The sequence below is a fragment of the Carassius auratus genome, chromosome 42 (assembly GCF_003368295.1).
Source record: "Carassius auratus strain Wakin chromosome 42, ASM336829v1, whole genome shotgun sequence".
In the NCBI taxonomy this organism is placed as follows: domain Eukaryota; kingdom Metazoa; phylum Chordata; class Actinopteri; order Cypriniformes; family Cyprinidae; genus Carassius; species Carassius auratus.
In genome coordinates, this window is record NC_039284.1 from 16,371,150 (window position 1) to 16,388,603 (window position 17,454).

General features: G+C 34.8%; 1 protein-coding gene across 2 annotated transcripts in view; it reads right to left on the minus strand.

The window, feature by feature from the left end:
* The window catches only part of sash1b (SAM and SH3 domain containing 1b), a 73,507-nt gene extending 56,633 nt beyond the window's left edge, over positions 1–16,874 (minus strand). The window contains exon 1 of one of the 2 annotated variants that reach the window (XM_026230094.1): positions 15,870–16,853. In XM_026230094.1, the coding sequence (XP_026085879.1) occupies positions 15,870–16,361 (492 nt within the window). In that variant the 5' untranslated portion in view covers positions 16,362–16,853. Of the gene's footprint in view, positions 1–15,869 lie in introns of both variants that reach the window. The other variant, XM_026230097.1, reaches the window with a different exon arrangement.
* Between the last annotated feature and the right edge of the window lie 580 nt (positions 16,875–17,454).

Sequence of the window (17,454 nt, forward strand, 5' to 3'; positions counted from 1 at the left end):
AACAAGCTCAACTGCTTCAAAATGACCTAAGTCATTTCAGAAGTAATATTAATCACTCAAAAGTTTTTACAGCCTGTAAGTCTATATAAATGCTAATAAAAACACTCCGAACACATTAGCAATGGCATAGCAACACCCTAGCAACTAGCCGCAACCTCTTAGCATCCTAATTATAGTAATAAAACAAACTGGAAGGTTCAGCTGTTTTGGTGCATGAATTGAGATTAAAATCTATAACGTGTGATTTCATACACCCAAGAGTCTTTATTTTCTCACGCAAGGCACATTTCTAACATAAAACACATTCGGCGTCTGTTTGGAAGCTGCACGCACACAGAAATTTATAACGTCTGCTCAGGCTCAGACAGAGCTGCTCAATCTTGAATCTATAACCCGTCTGGTATAAAGTTCATCAGGAGCTGATGGAGTAGAGCGGTTTCTAATAAATACTGGGTGCTAAAGCAAGCTGATTCATTCTCTTTGGCTCAAAGAGGGACAGTAATTGGTTTCTCGTCACAAAATTATAAATATGTGCTGACCCGGTGTATCTCATCTCATTCAATTGGGTTTTAAACATAATGTTCATAATAAGTTCTTGTGAAAACCGTACATGTATGCCATTGGTTTTGTATCTTTATGTTGGGTGTTAAAAATGACAAGTGTTAATGCTAAGCAAACCAGGAATAAATGTCATAATGTCTTTTCTTTGTGCCAAAAGAACCAAGTGAACACACCCTTAATTGAAAGATCTTTTTTTAGTAAAAATGCGAAACTATTCACTGCAAATGAAGCCGAACCAGTGGAGTGTTGAAAGTTTTATAAAACTACACACATACACATATGTACACACACAAATACATATATATATATATATATATATATATATATATATATATATATATATATGGAAGCAGTGGTTGAAAAATAAAGAAAGAAGCAGTTAAGAAAGCATCCGATAATAGAGATGTAGATATGTTTACTCTGCAATCATAACTCCAGTAAAGTCATGTTACATTTATTTATATAAAACATGCAACAGACTGCTTTAAAGCAAGCAGCTTTACAGTATTAAACATGAAAAAACAACAACAGTGTTTAACAGATTCAGTTAGAATTACAACTTCATTTTCCATAAAGCAGCTCTGTATTTATATGTATATGTTTATGAATAAATATATAATATTTAAAACTGCAAAAGCTAAATAATAATTAGTACTTAACCTACTTACAGTATTAATCAGTGACATAATCAATGATTAGTTGAATATGTTGAAAATGTTCTAATAACTTATGCAAAATTGTGTCCAATTTTACATTTGTGTCTTCGCTGTCTTAACTTTATAAAGACAAGTTTAGAAAGCAGTTTTATGACTTTAAGATCAAGCTAATACATAACTTATGTCTTGTGACTATACATTTAAATAAGTGTATTTTATGCAATTAAGTACATTGTTCTTCCTAATATTTCAATTCAACTTCCTGTGGAAGTTCAAAATTCTATATTCGGAAGCATTAATTTTAAATTCTACATGCCTTTCTGTAACCTTTAACTTATATTAAAGACAAAAGGGAATTATTTAAACTAATTGTATATGTTAATCAAAATTTTGCCCCAAATCAAGCATAACTTGTATTGAACCTGAATCATTTTAAATCTGCTTGGTTTGATCAAAATGGTTCTTTTGAAAATCAATCTTTAATATGGTCAAAAGGCTAAAAATGATCGGTATGGAATCTTTCAGCAACATCTCCAAGTCCTAAGACCACTCCAAAGGGTCTCTTAGAAAAATAAGACTCTAGAAATGCAACCTCAAATCCCTTGCATTATGCATGATGGCGAGCCGTCTGCTAATATTCTAAAACTCATGGTAAAAAAGTATAACGTAAAAAAAGAAAAACATTTCCTTTTAGCCATGTTTTATAAAGTGCTCAAGCTCGTAGAGGATTAACAGAAGAAACCAAGGACCATGTCAGCATATCAGCAGCTCTCTGACCATGAAGGACTGTGGGCTAAACCAGGTGCATTTGCACGGTGAACCAATAACAGTTACTTCATAAAAGCTTCCATTAAACAGTGTTCAAGCATGCATAAACGATAGCACAACCTGCAGTCGGATAGTGCTGCACTGCCTGATGCAGCTCAACCAGTACAGTGACCTCCTTCATCTCTAGTGGAAGATTTGCCTGGCCCGAGGACTAGTTCTGCAGATAAAGACTATTTTACATGGAAACAAAAATAGCCTGAGCTGAGAACACAGTTTAAAAATATGAGCAAGTTCACGACTCAACGAGAGAGAGATAGAGAAGTGTGATCAGGCTGAGTCGAGCTGCTCCAGACGTGACAGCTGCTGTAAGCGGAACGATCCTACACATTTCTAAATATTTCTAATGAAGACAAAAGCAGCACATGAAACCCTCATCAATACAAAAACAACTCAAGACTAAACTAGACGGCTTCCAACCAATATTTTTTATATTTAATACCTGAATTCTAAATAAATTGTAAAAGAAGTTGCAACTGCAATTTCCATTTAATGTAAGGAGGTATATAAACGGTCATAAAAGAACATTAAAAAGACAAACATAGAAATAAAGGTATTGAGATAGAACAATACGATGCAATGACAGAAAGAACAATAGAATGATAACATGAGGGAATGGCAGAAGAACAAATATAAAAAAAGAAAGAAAAGACCAATAAATATTCAGATAGACAGAAAGACAGACAATGTAATTCAGTAAACTCCACTTCATGTCATTCGAATTCTAATTCTGATTGAACTTCCTGTGTGTGAGGCATCTTCAGTTCAGATTAACTGAAAGAACCACCTCTTTAATTCAGAGTTTTGTCAGTTACATTACTATTCGACTCTGAATTAGCGGAAACATGGGTCGTTTATAAAAGCTTCTCAGTTCCCACAAAACCCCTCTTCTCCAGCATTACAGGTACACAACACAGCTTCCTCTCTTTTGTGCCTTTCTAATGACACTTCCGCTTCAGCTTTTACCTTCTTCACACCCACAGATTACCACCATCTCCAGCTTTCACACTCTCTCTCTCGACAGCGGCGCAGGAACGCCTTCCCTTTCAAGTCTTGGCGCTTTGATTAAGAGCCATGTGACTAGCATGTGTCTGTGAGCTGACGGCTATTCTCTCGGCCTGATTGAAATGCAGCACACAGCGTCTAGACGCCGGGACCAGCTTTAGCATTGTTCAGAGCAGAATGGTCACAGAAAAAGCCTGATTTGTGAACATCCAGAGGGAGAGGAGGATGTTGTAGGGGTTCTGATGTGGCCTGACAGAGAGGCTGTGAAAGTGACCTGCTCGCAGAGACATCACCAAATCTTTTTGTTTCTAAAAGATTATTTAATCCTTCACCATTAGGTCTTTTATCATGTCTGGTAACCCTTTATAAGACCTCATTTCCCCGCTGGAGATTTAGTTCAGAGAGACAGTGGCTTTAGAATAATGCTTGCATTATGAAATCATGCATCATTGTTTATTGAAGCATGTTATATATTCATAAGGCGTTTTAATGAAGCTGATATAAGAGGTGGCAGCTGAGCATGAGCTGTGATGCTTTTTCATCTGAAACCGCCTTCAGCAGTGCTGATGTTGATTTTACAAGGGAACTGTCATCAAACAAGTTTCTCAAATATTTCACAAGTATCTCTAGTCGAACAAACAGACAGTCCCATCTCAAAAACAATTAGATCAATGTCGCTGTCTAGATGCACAAAAAAAACAACGCAATTTTAATGAAAGCAACACGGTTTTGCACTTTTCAGCAGATTACTTAAAAAAAATATTTCATTTTTAAAATATTTTATTTTGACCCAGTTTTGCACTTTTTAGTGGTGTTCTTACAAACAAATGAACAAACAAACAAAATTTTATGTTACAAACTGAGCTGGGATAAAAATAATAAAATAAAATAAAATATTCAACTATTAAATTATTTGTATTAAATTATCTAAATAGCCATTTCTAACCAATCAGGTCTAAAATGAATTATAAACATGATAAAGTATTCATTATAAAACACAGCATAAAGCTACTGACCCTATGGTATTTTAAATTAAAGTATAAAATATAATTTACTTCATTGTGAAATATCAAAATAAATACAAATAAGCGGTGCAGAGACTGAGATTGGTGCAAATGTTGTGGTGTAAAGTGGAAAAGCCATTAAACTATGGCTCACACCATCACTTTACACCCTTTCATGACATGTTTCATGACATGTTCACAATACTGTCTTGAAAGGGTCATACATTAGCCCTAAAAATCAATGTCCATGGAGAAAATGCATGGGATTTTAACTTCGGGATTCCAATACATCTCTCTATAAAACTCATGATACATGATGATATATTAGCCTGTCCTTTATGCTGCTTATCCAATAAAGCACAGATACAAATGCACAACTTTTCTTTAAACTAAAGTATATCTCTGCATGGTCTGCGGTCTCAAGAGACAAAGGTACATGAAAAGCACTTTGCAGCTTCCTCTCGCTCCACACTGAGAATGCTCTACAAGCAACATTTCAAGGTACATGTCAAGAAATGTGACAAAATGAGGACAAAGATGAGGGAATACAGATCTGAACGCAAGAACAAGCTGTTTGTTTCTTTCATTGTGTGTGTGTGTGTGTGTTTGGAGGTGAACAGAGGACAGGTGGTGGACTGTGAGTGCTGTGAGTTGAGTAGAGGTGCGAGACTGGCCAGACGGCTCAATATTCCCATCTTGAGATCCCATTTGGGAATATGATTGCACAAGGAACATGTGTTTAGAACCGAGAATCAGGTTCCATCTTTCAAAGAACACTGCAACTGATTCATACAGGAAAGAATGTTATTCTAAGAATGCAAAATGTATTTTAGGTTTGGCTTGCAATCATTTTAATTAGTTTTATATAAAAACAATCAATCAATGATCAATCAATCAGCACACAGCAAAAAGCTAAAGTCTTGTTTTCCAGTAAAATATCTAAACATTTTGAAACAAGAAACAATATGGAATAAAAATGACATATTCGGAGACATTTATCAAAATTAGTTTTATTATGCTTAAAACAAGAAAAATCAACTTAATTCAACAGGAAAACATTTATTTTTCTTATTTATTAAGAAAAATGTATTGTGTGTCAATTTGCCTCAAATTGAAATAAATCTTTTTTTTTATTTTCTTGAAAATATTTATATCGGAAAACAAGACAAAAAAAAAGTTTTGTTTTCTTATTTTCTTTTTTTATTGTTTATTATTATATTCATTTAAAGTTCATTTATTTTATCTTATGTCATTTTGCATATCGAGTTAATGTAATTTACATTAAATTAAGACATAATTTCAGTTAATTTGTTTTGGAAATCAAGACAAAAAACAAAGGAAGAAAGGGAAAACATTTATTTTTCTTAATTTCTTATTTTATATTTTAAAATCATAATATATTTACTTTGTCTTTTAGTCATTTTGACTTTCAAGTAAAATGTTCCTGATTTAAAAATGTTTAGAATAGGTAAAAATTGTTTGTCGCTTTGGATAAAAGATATATCAACCATCGTCGTCCTAGTTTTTAGACCAGTAACATCGGTTCTCCACTAAAAATAACAATAGACTCAGGCATGTCCTTATTTAGAATCCAAGATAGCACATCTATTATAACTCAAACAGTTTAGCTTATGGAAAATTCCTTGTGCCTTGTGTCCCAAATCTGAAAGGAGTGCTCTGTCCGTCCCATCAAGAGAAACTGTGGCAAATTCTGCCCACCTTCCAGCAAAATCATACAGAGACCCCGGGAATTTGAGTTATGGTAGCATTTCCTAACCAGCAGGATTGAAACATATGAGCCGACTAAGACGTGCAAGCACACGTCCCCCCGAAACAAAAGTGCACAGACACAGGACTGGTCCAGATCACCTCTCAACTGTGTGAGGGAGAAGTGTCGTCAAAGCCGAAGACTTTCTCTCCTTCAATCCGCCGCAGCGCTAAATCGAAGTGTTCACTGCAGACGCAGCGTTAATCCATTAAAATGAAAACCTTTGAAAGATCAAAAAGCACCACAGAGCATCAAATTACATGCTTGGAACTGCCACAGACAAATAGAGATTTAATTCTCATATGATATTCATTGGTTTTGCATGCACTGAAGAAACTGCGAATGGAAGCATCTCTGATAACAATAACTTCACTGTAAAAATATTTTCCAAAGTTGCATTGGGTACATTTGACAAGAAAGTACAACTTCAGACTCTGAGTGAGAATTGTTTCAAGGACAGTTTTTTTTTCAGTGCACTGTATATGCTAAACAAAACCATGTGCTAACATGTCATGCAACATTTATTACAAAAAAAACAACAAATCTAATTCTGTATCTTTCAGTAAATGAATCATTACACAAATTGAAAATTCAAACTGATAATTCATGAGTCCAATGGTGATTTGAGAGTCTTTTAACTAATTAATTAAAAATAATCACTCATAAGAGTCATTTGTTCGTGATTCGGACTATCCTAGTCATGTTGTACTTTTACAGACAACAAATAAGGACAGAAAGATGTCTCATATATTTGTTATTCATGAACCAAAACTTGACTCCCAACTTAACAAAAGCCAATATTCGTTCACATCCATGCGTAGATATGACGGCCAGTTTTGCTGAACATAAGCAAAATTGTTGTTCCACAGTAAAAATATAACAATGTTTAACTAGAAAAATCGCCCATTCAATTTTTTTTAATAAAAATTATAGAAAATGGTTAAGTAGGCCTACTGCAAAAATAAATAAATAAATAAATCCCGAAATAAATAAGCCATGATGCTACAGTAGCAACCAGTTTTTGTGCAATAAAATCAATGCACTAAATAATATGACAATGTATTTGTATGGCAGAGTTATTATAGTTTTCGATTTAAAACCATAAAAAAAATGAAAAATAAAAAATAAAAAAATAAAAATAAACTTTTTTTGGTTCTTGAAGTTAAAGAAATGTTGAAAAAATTATAAATAAAAAACAGTTGCAAAGGCAAAATTTTTACTTTTTATTTAGTTTGATATTATTGTTTGACTAAAACTACTAAAACAAACAATTAAAAATTAGTAAGAAAAAAATGACATACTAGAAACAGCTAAAACTAAACATGACAAAAACGTTGACTAAAATTTGAATAAAAAAAAAAAAATTATTCAAAATCCTAATAAAAACTATAATAGTGCTTCAATGATATTAAAATAAAGCGTGTTTATGATAAGACTGGTTTATCAATATAGTCTATTACTAAGGCTGTTTTTATCAAAGGATACTGCCATCAAAACAAGCGACTCTTTCAGAGATACTGGGCTCATGGAAACAAGCATGAGAGTAAATCTTTAAATGCTCCAGCTCAAGCTGTTGCTCTGAAACCAAGGCAGACATTATTATTCCATGAAGAATGGGGGTCAGAGCCGGCATGAGCTTTACATCTCTCAAACGTCCCTCTGAAAAGACACACACACAGCTGTCAGCTGTGAGGAACCGAGGGGCCGCGGGCCCCATTCACAGATCAGCTTCTGCTGGACACCTCCTGTCTGAAAGCGCTTGCTGCTCTCCAGAGGAGCTGAAACTACAGGCCGATCGCTTTCTCTGAAAGACACCGGTACAGTACAGATGACAGAGCGCTCTGTGGCAGCAGGGACTCGTCCAATCAGAGGGTTTTGTGTGACAGGACACTTCCCTGGGGCCCCGGCTCTTGGAGACAAAGGAAAATATTTACATGTGAATTCAGAGGACAAGTACATTACGGTTGTCTTCTCCATCACACGCACGCTTTGCTTCAGAATATCGAGTGTGAAATGAACACCGACTGATATCCCACTGAACAAAGTGAGCCTCGCATGTGGAAGAAAAGATGAATATTGCACATTTCATTAAGCAACTGTAGCAGCTCCCAAAAGAAGCGGGAAGGGATTTGACATCTGGAATATAAAGAAAATGGCAATTAAATGGGAGGCCAAATGCATTGGGTCCCTAGATAAAAAAAAAACTACACTTAAAAGATGAAACCAACCAAACATCACTAAAGAAAATGCTTGTTAAACTTGCAATGTTTGAGCTGTAAACGCAAAATCATAGATATCTTGAATATTTTTTAAATCACAATTTATTATAATCTTTTTAATATACATGGCAATTTAATATATGAAAAGAAATGGACTCTCAGGCTAAAATATCGCCAGATAGATACCATTATCATTATACTAAATTATTAATATATATAAAGAATAAATACATACATACATATATTTGTTAAAAATGCCAAATAAACAAATATTTTACCACATGTACATTAGCATCTCCCAAAAAAACTGAAATATGAAGAAAATTAAAATTACGTAGCTTTGGGTTTCTATAGACCCAAAAAGCAACAACAAAAAGATCAAACTAACCAAACATTGGAAAAAGCTCATTTTAAGAAATAAATAGTTTGTTAAACTAGCAACCAGGTGAGAGCTGGACACACATCTATTTATTTATTTATTTATTATCATTCAATTTTTTTTAATTTCTTAAAATGTATTACAATATATTTATTTATAAATATTTTATAAATTAATTATATATAAAAAAAATTATAAAAGCATCTGCCAAAGGAATACGTGTAATTTAAATATTTAATATAAATAAAAAATGTAAATAAATAAATATAATGCAATAGAACAAAAAACATATTTAATTTATTCATTTATATTTGGAACTATAAATACCTAAATGCCCATTTACTTTCCATTTATGCACTGGATAGGCTTAACACTGCACTGGTTCAAGTTACACATTTTGCTCAATTCATGCATTCCCTAAAAACCAAACCCATGACCTTCTTGTTGCTAACGCAGTTCTGTACTGTTTCAGCCTAATAGATTTCATGTTTTCTATATATATCAAGCATTAATCTACATACATAACAAAATGTAGGCTAGACTACAGTGTTCACTATATTATCAATCACTGAAATTAACTACAATTTTGCTTAGCAGTTCAATCAGGCTATTATGAAGCGTTATGAAAACCATTAAGTCTCTAGAGAAATCTGTTTTGGTGTGATTTGAAGAGTGCTGAAGGGGATGGATCTATAGATTAACTCTTGACTCTTAGTTGGAGATGTGCTGGACATCCACAGCGTCCGACCGCTGACTGTAACGTCCGTCCGCCAGCGGAAACCACAGTCACAGATAACTAGCAGCTTTCACCCGAGCGGAAAGATGTGTTAGTCCTCAAAATAACAACACATCATTATGATCTTCCACTCTGCTATTATGATCACTGGGACTTACCATTGAGTTCAGGTGTAAGACAAAACATCTCTCAACATCTCTTTATTTAAAAACGACACATTTTCAGTAGCACAAATTGCCCATTAATTGTGCACAGGAAGAGCCGGGACATAAGTAAAAAAATGAATACAAAAATAAAAAAGTCAATTTTGAATTGACACTGAAACATGTTTTTTTTTGTGTGTGTAGCACAACTCTCGAGACGTTTGAGGGTCATTTAACCACGACTCTTGTGTTGAAGAGCTCTTCTGAGCAGCCAGTAACATCACGACACACAGCTGTGTTTGTTCGGCTTAAGTGTGCATTAAAGAGGATCTCCATTCAGTCTGTCTGCTCACAGAAACCTAAAACAGATGCTGAACACTGAGCAAAACACCCTGCCTCTGAATAATTAACCACCAAACATCCATACATTACAACTGATGGTGCATTCAAGAGTGATTCAAACTTACATCAATTGAATCCATTCACACACACTAGAACTGGCCAATATGACCATATAGAAAAGGCATATTGCCATGAACTTCATATTAATTAATTCAGTGATTTATCCAAACAGGAACAGCACATGGTTATTCAATATATATATATATATATATATATATATATATATATATATATATATAATGCAGATTAGAGTGGGTCAGTTTTGCAGAAGCACATTTATGCTCTTACATGCATCACAAACCAAATGTCACTTTACACACTGACTCTTTGAGACTGAGTATAGCTTTCCATACAAGAATAGTTAACTAACTTCTGCTTCATGCTATCAGAAGTCTGACGAGAAACAGCACTATAATCACCAGTCAGACGTCTAAGTGGGTTTAAAGCGCTGCTGTTGTAGTCAGGCCAAAAGTTCATGTGAAATAACGCTCATATTGGCTGCTAATCCTTCGAAATCCAGTAATCTTAAAGTGTTGGGTTCACAGCTGTGAGGCCGGTTGACCCCTAACCTTCGGGTCACACAGAGGTCACAGCGCACCTCCATCCAGAGAGCCAAGAAACTTCATTCATCTGAGCTCAGACATGAAGGTGTCAAGTGCCAAAACGCAGTACTATTGGTTAGGGATTTTTTAAAACGCAAAATCCTCTCAAAAGAGCTCTGAAGTCCCTCTGTAGAGTTTCTGTCAGACTCGTTCAGAAAACACATCTCTGATAACATTTTCGTTGCCTTCCAAGTCTCTGCTCCTCTTTAAAACTGACAGGAGAACAGATTCACACGGATTTAAAAACAGCAAACATGAAGTATGAGTCCAAAACACGATGTAGTTTGTCCTGAAAGGACGGGTCATTCAGAGAAACTTCTGAAATGTCTCTGCAGCCGTTGCCAGACAGACACCTGAGAGAAATGATTGAAATCACAAAAACCCTTTGCTCAGGTCTAATAAAAGGTCCGCTGTGACTCATACGATGCTTTCTAGAATGCTGCACTTTACAGTTTGTGCTTGAATGTTTTATGAAACATTATCCAGTAGAGAATCAGTGTGCTGCTGTTCTCTCTGTCCTCAGAAAACACACATCTGCATGGAAGTCAGCTCTTCGTTAGACATTATCTGTGAAAAAATCATTTCAAAATGAACGTTCTGCTCTCGTTTACTCACCCTGGGTTGCCTGAAAGTCTTGGAAATGTTTGTGGAACCCAAAATAAACCAAGCAAGTTGCATTTTTACATACAATTAAAGTAACTGGACAAGCTCCAAAATACCACTTTCTATGAAGAACTGAATGCAAACCATATTCAATGAAAAATTGGCAAAATAAAAGTGGATGATGACTGATGAGGGATTCCCATTTGTGCCTGAATTATCCATCAGAAACAGAGAAAGAGCATTAACTATGCAAGCCTTGAATCTGAATTCAGCTTACTGTTAAAAACATTTTTCAATGTAAAAAGTACTTTTTATATTTAAAAATGTACTGACAACTTTAATATTTGAGTTGAATTATGTTTAATCCATAAAAGTTATTATAACACTTAATTTATCAGTGTAATGTTCTCAAAAATAAGTAAACAAACAAATAAATAGTTGTTCATTAAATTCGAAGTTGTGGCAAATAATTGCAACAATTTATTTATTTATTTTTTGTTTGTTTACTTTGTTTTGTTTTGTTTTAAACAGCGCAATCAAGGCTGACTTGGTTTACTTCAATGAAATAACCCAACTATTTTAATTGGAATTATTATTATTAATGTTTAAGTCCAAGTGTGAAGCGTTTCCTAACACAACTCACATATGATGAAGAAAAGTGATTAAGCAACAGCCCTGCATGTTGACAAGCCACATGGGTCCAAAAAAATGTAAATTAAATTACAGCGTAACCAGATTAGAGGCTTTGTCAGAAAATATAGTTTCAACAATAATCCATCAGGCAAAACAGCTCATCTCAAAAAGCCAGAAGATTCATGAAAACATTTATATCTGAACGGGAGGGAAGAGTTATGTCAATGGTTAGTTCAACCTGAGCTTATAGTTGCATAACGAAATGAAACACTTCAGTTTTTTAAAAGAGTGCCATGTAGAATAAAAATCAGAATGCTGCCTCCTAATGTAAAGAGACGGGCTCCTTCCGAAGTCACTAATGAAGCCAGAAAGAATATGCAATTGATGCCTTGATCTCTCTTGCCACATGCCACAAGGACCCACTCACCCTGACCAGACACGACTCATCCGTTGTGACACACGCTTCACTTACACAAGCTTTTGTGGAAAGACACCAGTCTGAGAATGACGCCAGTTTTCATCGGAGTATACGCCAGCACAGGAGCCACTCATCCATTCATAATACAGGTCAGACAGAAAACCAGCAGCACTTACTATCAAGCTCCCACTGCCAAGACTTATCCAAACAGACTAAACGCTGGCTGGACGTCTCAAGAGAAATCAGCAGATCATCTCTTCCAGTCCATATCTACTAAGACTCCATTTTTGAGGAATAATAGTTCACTGAAAAAGACTATTCTCACATTATTTATTAATATTGTTATTCCATAGAATACAAAAGGATTGTTTTTTAAACTCCAAAATGGACCATAAAAATATCATAAAAGTACCAAAAGGGAGCTCATATGACCAGCGTGATACAGACCTTACTCAGGTTACATGCCATACTGGATTTAAAGGGCTCATGAAATGAGAAATTCAAATTCCTTCGATCTTTTGACATATAAGAAGTCATTGTACTATAAAAACATCCTGTAGGTTTCAGCACTCAAAGCTTTCTCTTAAAGCCAATCTGCCAAAAGGACAGGTTGTGGAATGTGCCACTTTATGATGTAATAGTGTGGCTAAACCCCGCCTCCTTTGACAGCACTTCCTGTTTAGCTCCGCCCACCGATTCACTCTTAGTCTATTAGTAAAAATCTGTGGACTTTAACAGTCTCTGTTGCATTATGTGCCATTGGTGATTATTCTAAAATGGGAAAAAGCACTTTTCAAAATTTTCCTCCATAATTTGCATGCCTTACTCAAGATGATGCTGCTATTTTTACCCTCCTGTAATTTGGCTATGAATCTAATGTGAAAATTATCATTTCAAACTGATAAGAATTGGCAAAGTAGATTTTCATCAGATTATGGTCAATATGAACTCAAATTATCTGCAAGAATATTTTTTAAAAACAAAATCCTATTTTTTAATTTTTATTAAATATAACAGCTAAAGATATAGCAGATACAGTAGAGTAAGTAAATCATTTTGGGGTAACTTTTCCTTAATGATTTAACTAACTAAAGTTCTTCAGCTCAAATTCCTCTCAGTCCATGGATACGCTTTGGAATAAACCTGGAAAACCACAAATGCATGTTTAAATCAAGCGCACTAAAGCACACTTCGTTGTTAGCTGCAGCACAAATGCATCTCAATTTGCAAGACAATTTGGGAGGCAGTGGTTCGCATACCGTGAAACCAAGGAAGCAAGTGAAAACATTTGAAAAGTGGGCCACTCTTTACAAATGCAAATGACAGTAATGATAATGAGGACTTTGGCATGGCATGAGACATTAAATGGCTCTCTAAACTCAAAGCGCAATGAAGCCATCCCTCACCAGAGACTCAACGCTGATAAATGTGCTGATAAGACGGCATCATGGAAACACGACTCGGACAAGAACAAAAGCGGCGGTGGAGTCCAGTGACAGCTCACGACAGAGGCACGACAAGTGCTCAGAGAGCCGCACGGTTTCAGGTGGATACGGAGCAGTCCCTGTCTGCTCATGGAGACTGTTTATTATCTATGCTGATATGACAAGGAAAAAAATATGCATTACAATAATAGACAGGGAGGGACTCAATTTATTTAACAATGTGTAACCTTTATATTGATCAATAAATGTCATTTATATTCAAAATGCAGAACTTTTATGGCAGAAATACTGTATTTTTTATTATTTATACACTGGTATTAGGAGGAAAAAATATACATTACAATAAAAGATGGAGATGGACTTAATAAACATAAAAAAGTGTTACCTTTATATTTAACTATAAATGTAATTTATGAATTAAATGTCAAACTCCAATGCAAAAAAAACAATATATATGTTTTATAGTTAAATGCAATACTATAAAAAACTGAGGGTGATTTAAAAATCAATTTATTTAAAAATGTGCACCTGTTATATTAAACTATAAATGTGATTTATATTTAAAATGTGAAAACTTTATGATATAAATACTGCAGAAAAAAATTATCTTAATTATTATTTTTATTATATATACTGATGTAAAGAGGAACAATTATGCATTACAATAAAAGATGGAGATGGAATAGATTAATATATTAAAAAGTGTGACCTTTATATTTAATTGTAAATGTTACTTATAATGTGGAACTCTATGACAAAAAAATTATAATAAAAATAATAAATCTTAATCAGTATTTTTTAATTTTTCCAGTAAAAACATCACAGTTGTGTACTATAAAAAAGACTACCATTCAAATAATATATCTTTACATTTTTTATTGTAAGCAAAAACATCAGAATTCAGTTTGCTAATAGTGTCAAAAGTTGAAGATACATTTTAATATGCAGTTTTACCTTTCAAATAAATATATCTTGTTTTAATAATGTTCAGATATTTTTACTGGAAAACAAGACAAACATACATTGTGAATGTCTGAAATGATCAAACATTATCTGGGCTGCTATAAAAGAAGTAGTTTGCACTTCATATGCTTTAATCAGTCATTGCAAAATAAGTTCATTTAAATGAATACTGAAACTAAATTATTATATAAAGAGTTATGCAGCCCTAATCGCATCTCAAGATCCAAAACATCACTTCCATAATTCAAAATCTGAGTCTGATCATGTAAAAAGAGACAAGTGCAATTGCAAATATACTTATAGAAATGTTTACGAGACATTAAACGTTCATTGCATTAGTCTTCTCATTATTTAGAAGCTTTGGATGATGCTCAATGGAGATAACTGTACAATAAATCACTCTATTAATAGCATTCAGTGTAGGTAATGGATTACAGTTCTTGTTCTCCAGGTTATCGATTAGAGCCAAGACTCACCTGCTCTCAAAGTCCCAGAGTGCACTAAAGAAAATAACGACTTCAATTAAGGTTGTCTAATTCTTCAGCGTCTCTGGCTGGATAAAATCATCTGACTTGGAAAGCATCAAGCATGTCTCAATACTATTCTAGACCAGCAAGACATCAGAAATAAGTTCAAGTTTACGATAAGAACACAATAAGATACATACTGTACAATGTTGACTGTGCTGCCACTCTAAATAATTCAAGATGTAAATTAGTTTGTTTCTTCATCAGAACAGATTTGGAAAAATGTAGCATTCCACCAATGGATGCTCTGCAGTGCATGGGTGCCGTCAGAATGAGAGTCCAAACAGCTGATAAAAATATCACAATAATACACACAACTTAATAAATCCATCATTAAGATATTTAATGAACTTCAACGTTTTTCACTTGTGAACAGTGCTGTGCATATTTCTCTCCTGATTCAGCTGAGATGACTTTTTACCTTGAGAAAGCAATGTTTTGGATACAGGATGCGTATTTTACCCAGAAGCATTGGTTAGAAGTTAAAAAAAAAGTCTTAAGGATGGATTTTTTTCTTACAAACACACTGTTTTTTCGCTTCACTAGACATTTACTGATGGGCAAGAGTGGTGTGGATTATTGTGATGTTTTTATCAGATGTTTGGACTCTCATTCTGACGGCACCCAGTGATGCAATGCTACATTTCTTCAAATCTGTTCCCATGAAAAAACTAATCTGCATCGTACATGACCTGAGAATGATGCACTGAAACTAAAGCATTGGCCATTAAAAGAAAACCTCGTATCGGTCGACCGCCAATGCACAAGTAAATATAATGAATGAATGACATTTACAAGACACATTTTGCATGCACAAAACTTCCTTGGATGTTTATTACTCCAAAAACGAGACTAAACACACACACACGTCAGGTGGGTCGATTTCAAGGTAACCTTTGAAAGCAGGAAAACAAAGAGACAGTGCAAACATTTTTAGGTGATGTGACTGTAACAAAAATGGCGTAAAGGTTAGTACTCACTTTAGACGAGTAGGGCATTTTGCTCAGGTCAATTCCATCCTTCACCAGCTTATCCCTTATCATTATCTTCAGCTTGAGTTTAGGATAAACCACCGGCTCCTTGTGGTTCTCCAGAGCATTGATGTCATTAGAGAGTCCAATCCTGGGCCTGTCCCAAGTAGAATTGACCCATGACTTGGTGCATTTCTGTTTGCAGTCACTAATTTGATGGCATGTGCCATGTGGAAGGGGTTCGAGGGTGAAATACAGTCCCGGTGCCACCTTCTTGTCTTCATCTCTGAGTCTCTCCACAGCCCGGAGAACCTTTTCCCGATGATGTGGAGTGAAGACGCCGATGGCATCCAGGTCAGGGTCTCCTATCTGTTTGCACACCTCCAGGTCATCATAACCATTGTCAACAAATGACTCCACATACTGACACAGCTGGAGGGTTTTCAGCCACTCGTAGACGATAGTGGGTCCGTTGTCCATCGTTCCCAAATCACAGGACATTCCCAAAGTTTATTCCCAAGTGCATAAGATACATTCTTCACATCTTAGGTGCTATAAATATCAACAAGCAAGCAAGCCCTGCCAGTGCCGAATTCACTAATAAAAGGTAGAAACGCATGGCTAAACATATGAAGGAATACTAAATCTGAAACAATTTAGTTCAGTGCGAACATGATAAAAAGTTTAAAGTGCATTGTATTTACCTTAATATTTTAATAACCTGTCGTGTCATATCGAATATGAAATGGGACAAGGCTCATCATATGATACTCCCCTAGTAAAATATCTTTCGTCACATATCCAGTCTCGCAGTGTAAGTTGATGACAGACGCTCGTCTCCTCACTTTACTGTATCCAGGTATTTACTGTATCCAGTATCGTCGAGTCGCTTTCTTCCGAAGCTCGGTTTATTTTCCATTGATATGATCCGTAAATAAACAGGGGGAAAGGAATACAAAGATGCAGCTTCCGCAGTGCTGCCAACCAGACAGACAGAGCGAGTCTTAAGCGATTCAACGGACCGCCAGACGCCAAATTGAAGTTTCCCTCCCCTTCATTCTGATGCGCCTTTCTCCCTTTCCTAGCTGCGGTTTGACTTTAGAGCCCCCTGCTGGCCGTGTGAGGAACTGCAGCGCTATTTGACTGCATTCATTACCACAGAGGTGGAAGTTTAATACATTGTGTTTATATTACTAATAAACAAAGCACAGCAATTTCTAAGATTTTTTTATGTTTTTTTTTTTGTTTGTGAGGCATTATCAATCAACCTAATATGAAAGTACACAGTCACAATTATTACTATTTTTTTTTTTTCAGTTTCAGCTGCAATTTACACACAAATTGTATTGTTTAAAAATTACCTTGTCTATAAATAGTAAATTTGTACTCGGATAAATAAAAATAAGGGTTATGGTAACAATTTTGTAGAGAGATTAGGCATAATTGTTATTACATAATTATTCAATCAATGATTTATTGATATTTAATGTTAGCTTTAAATAAATTCTGACACTTTATTTGCTTTGATTAGGCATCTCATATATATATATATTATTTATTAAGCTTTTTTTTTAAGGACACCTAATCAAAGCGT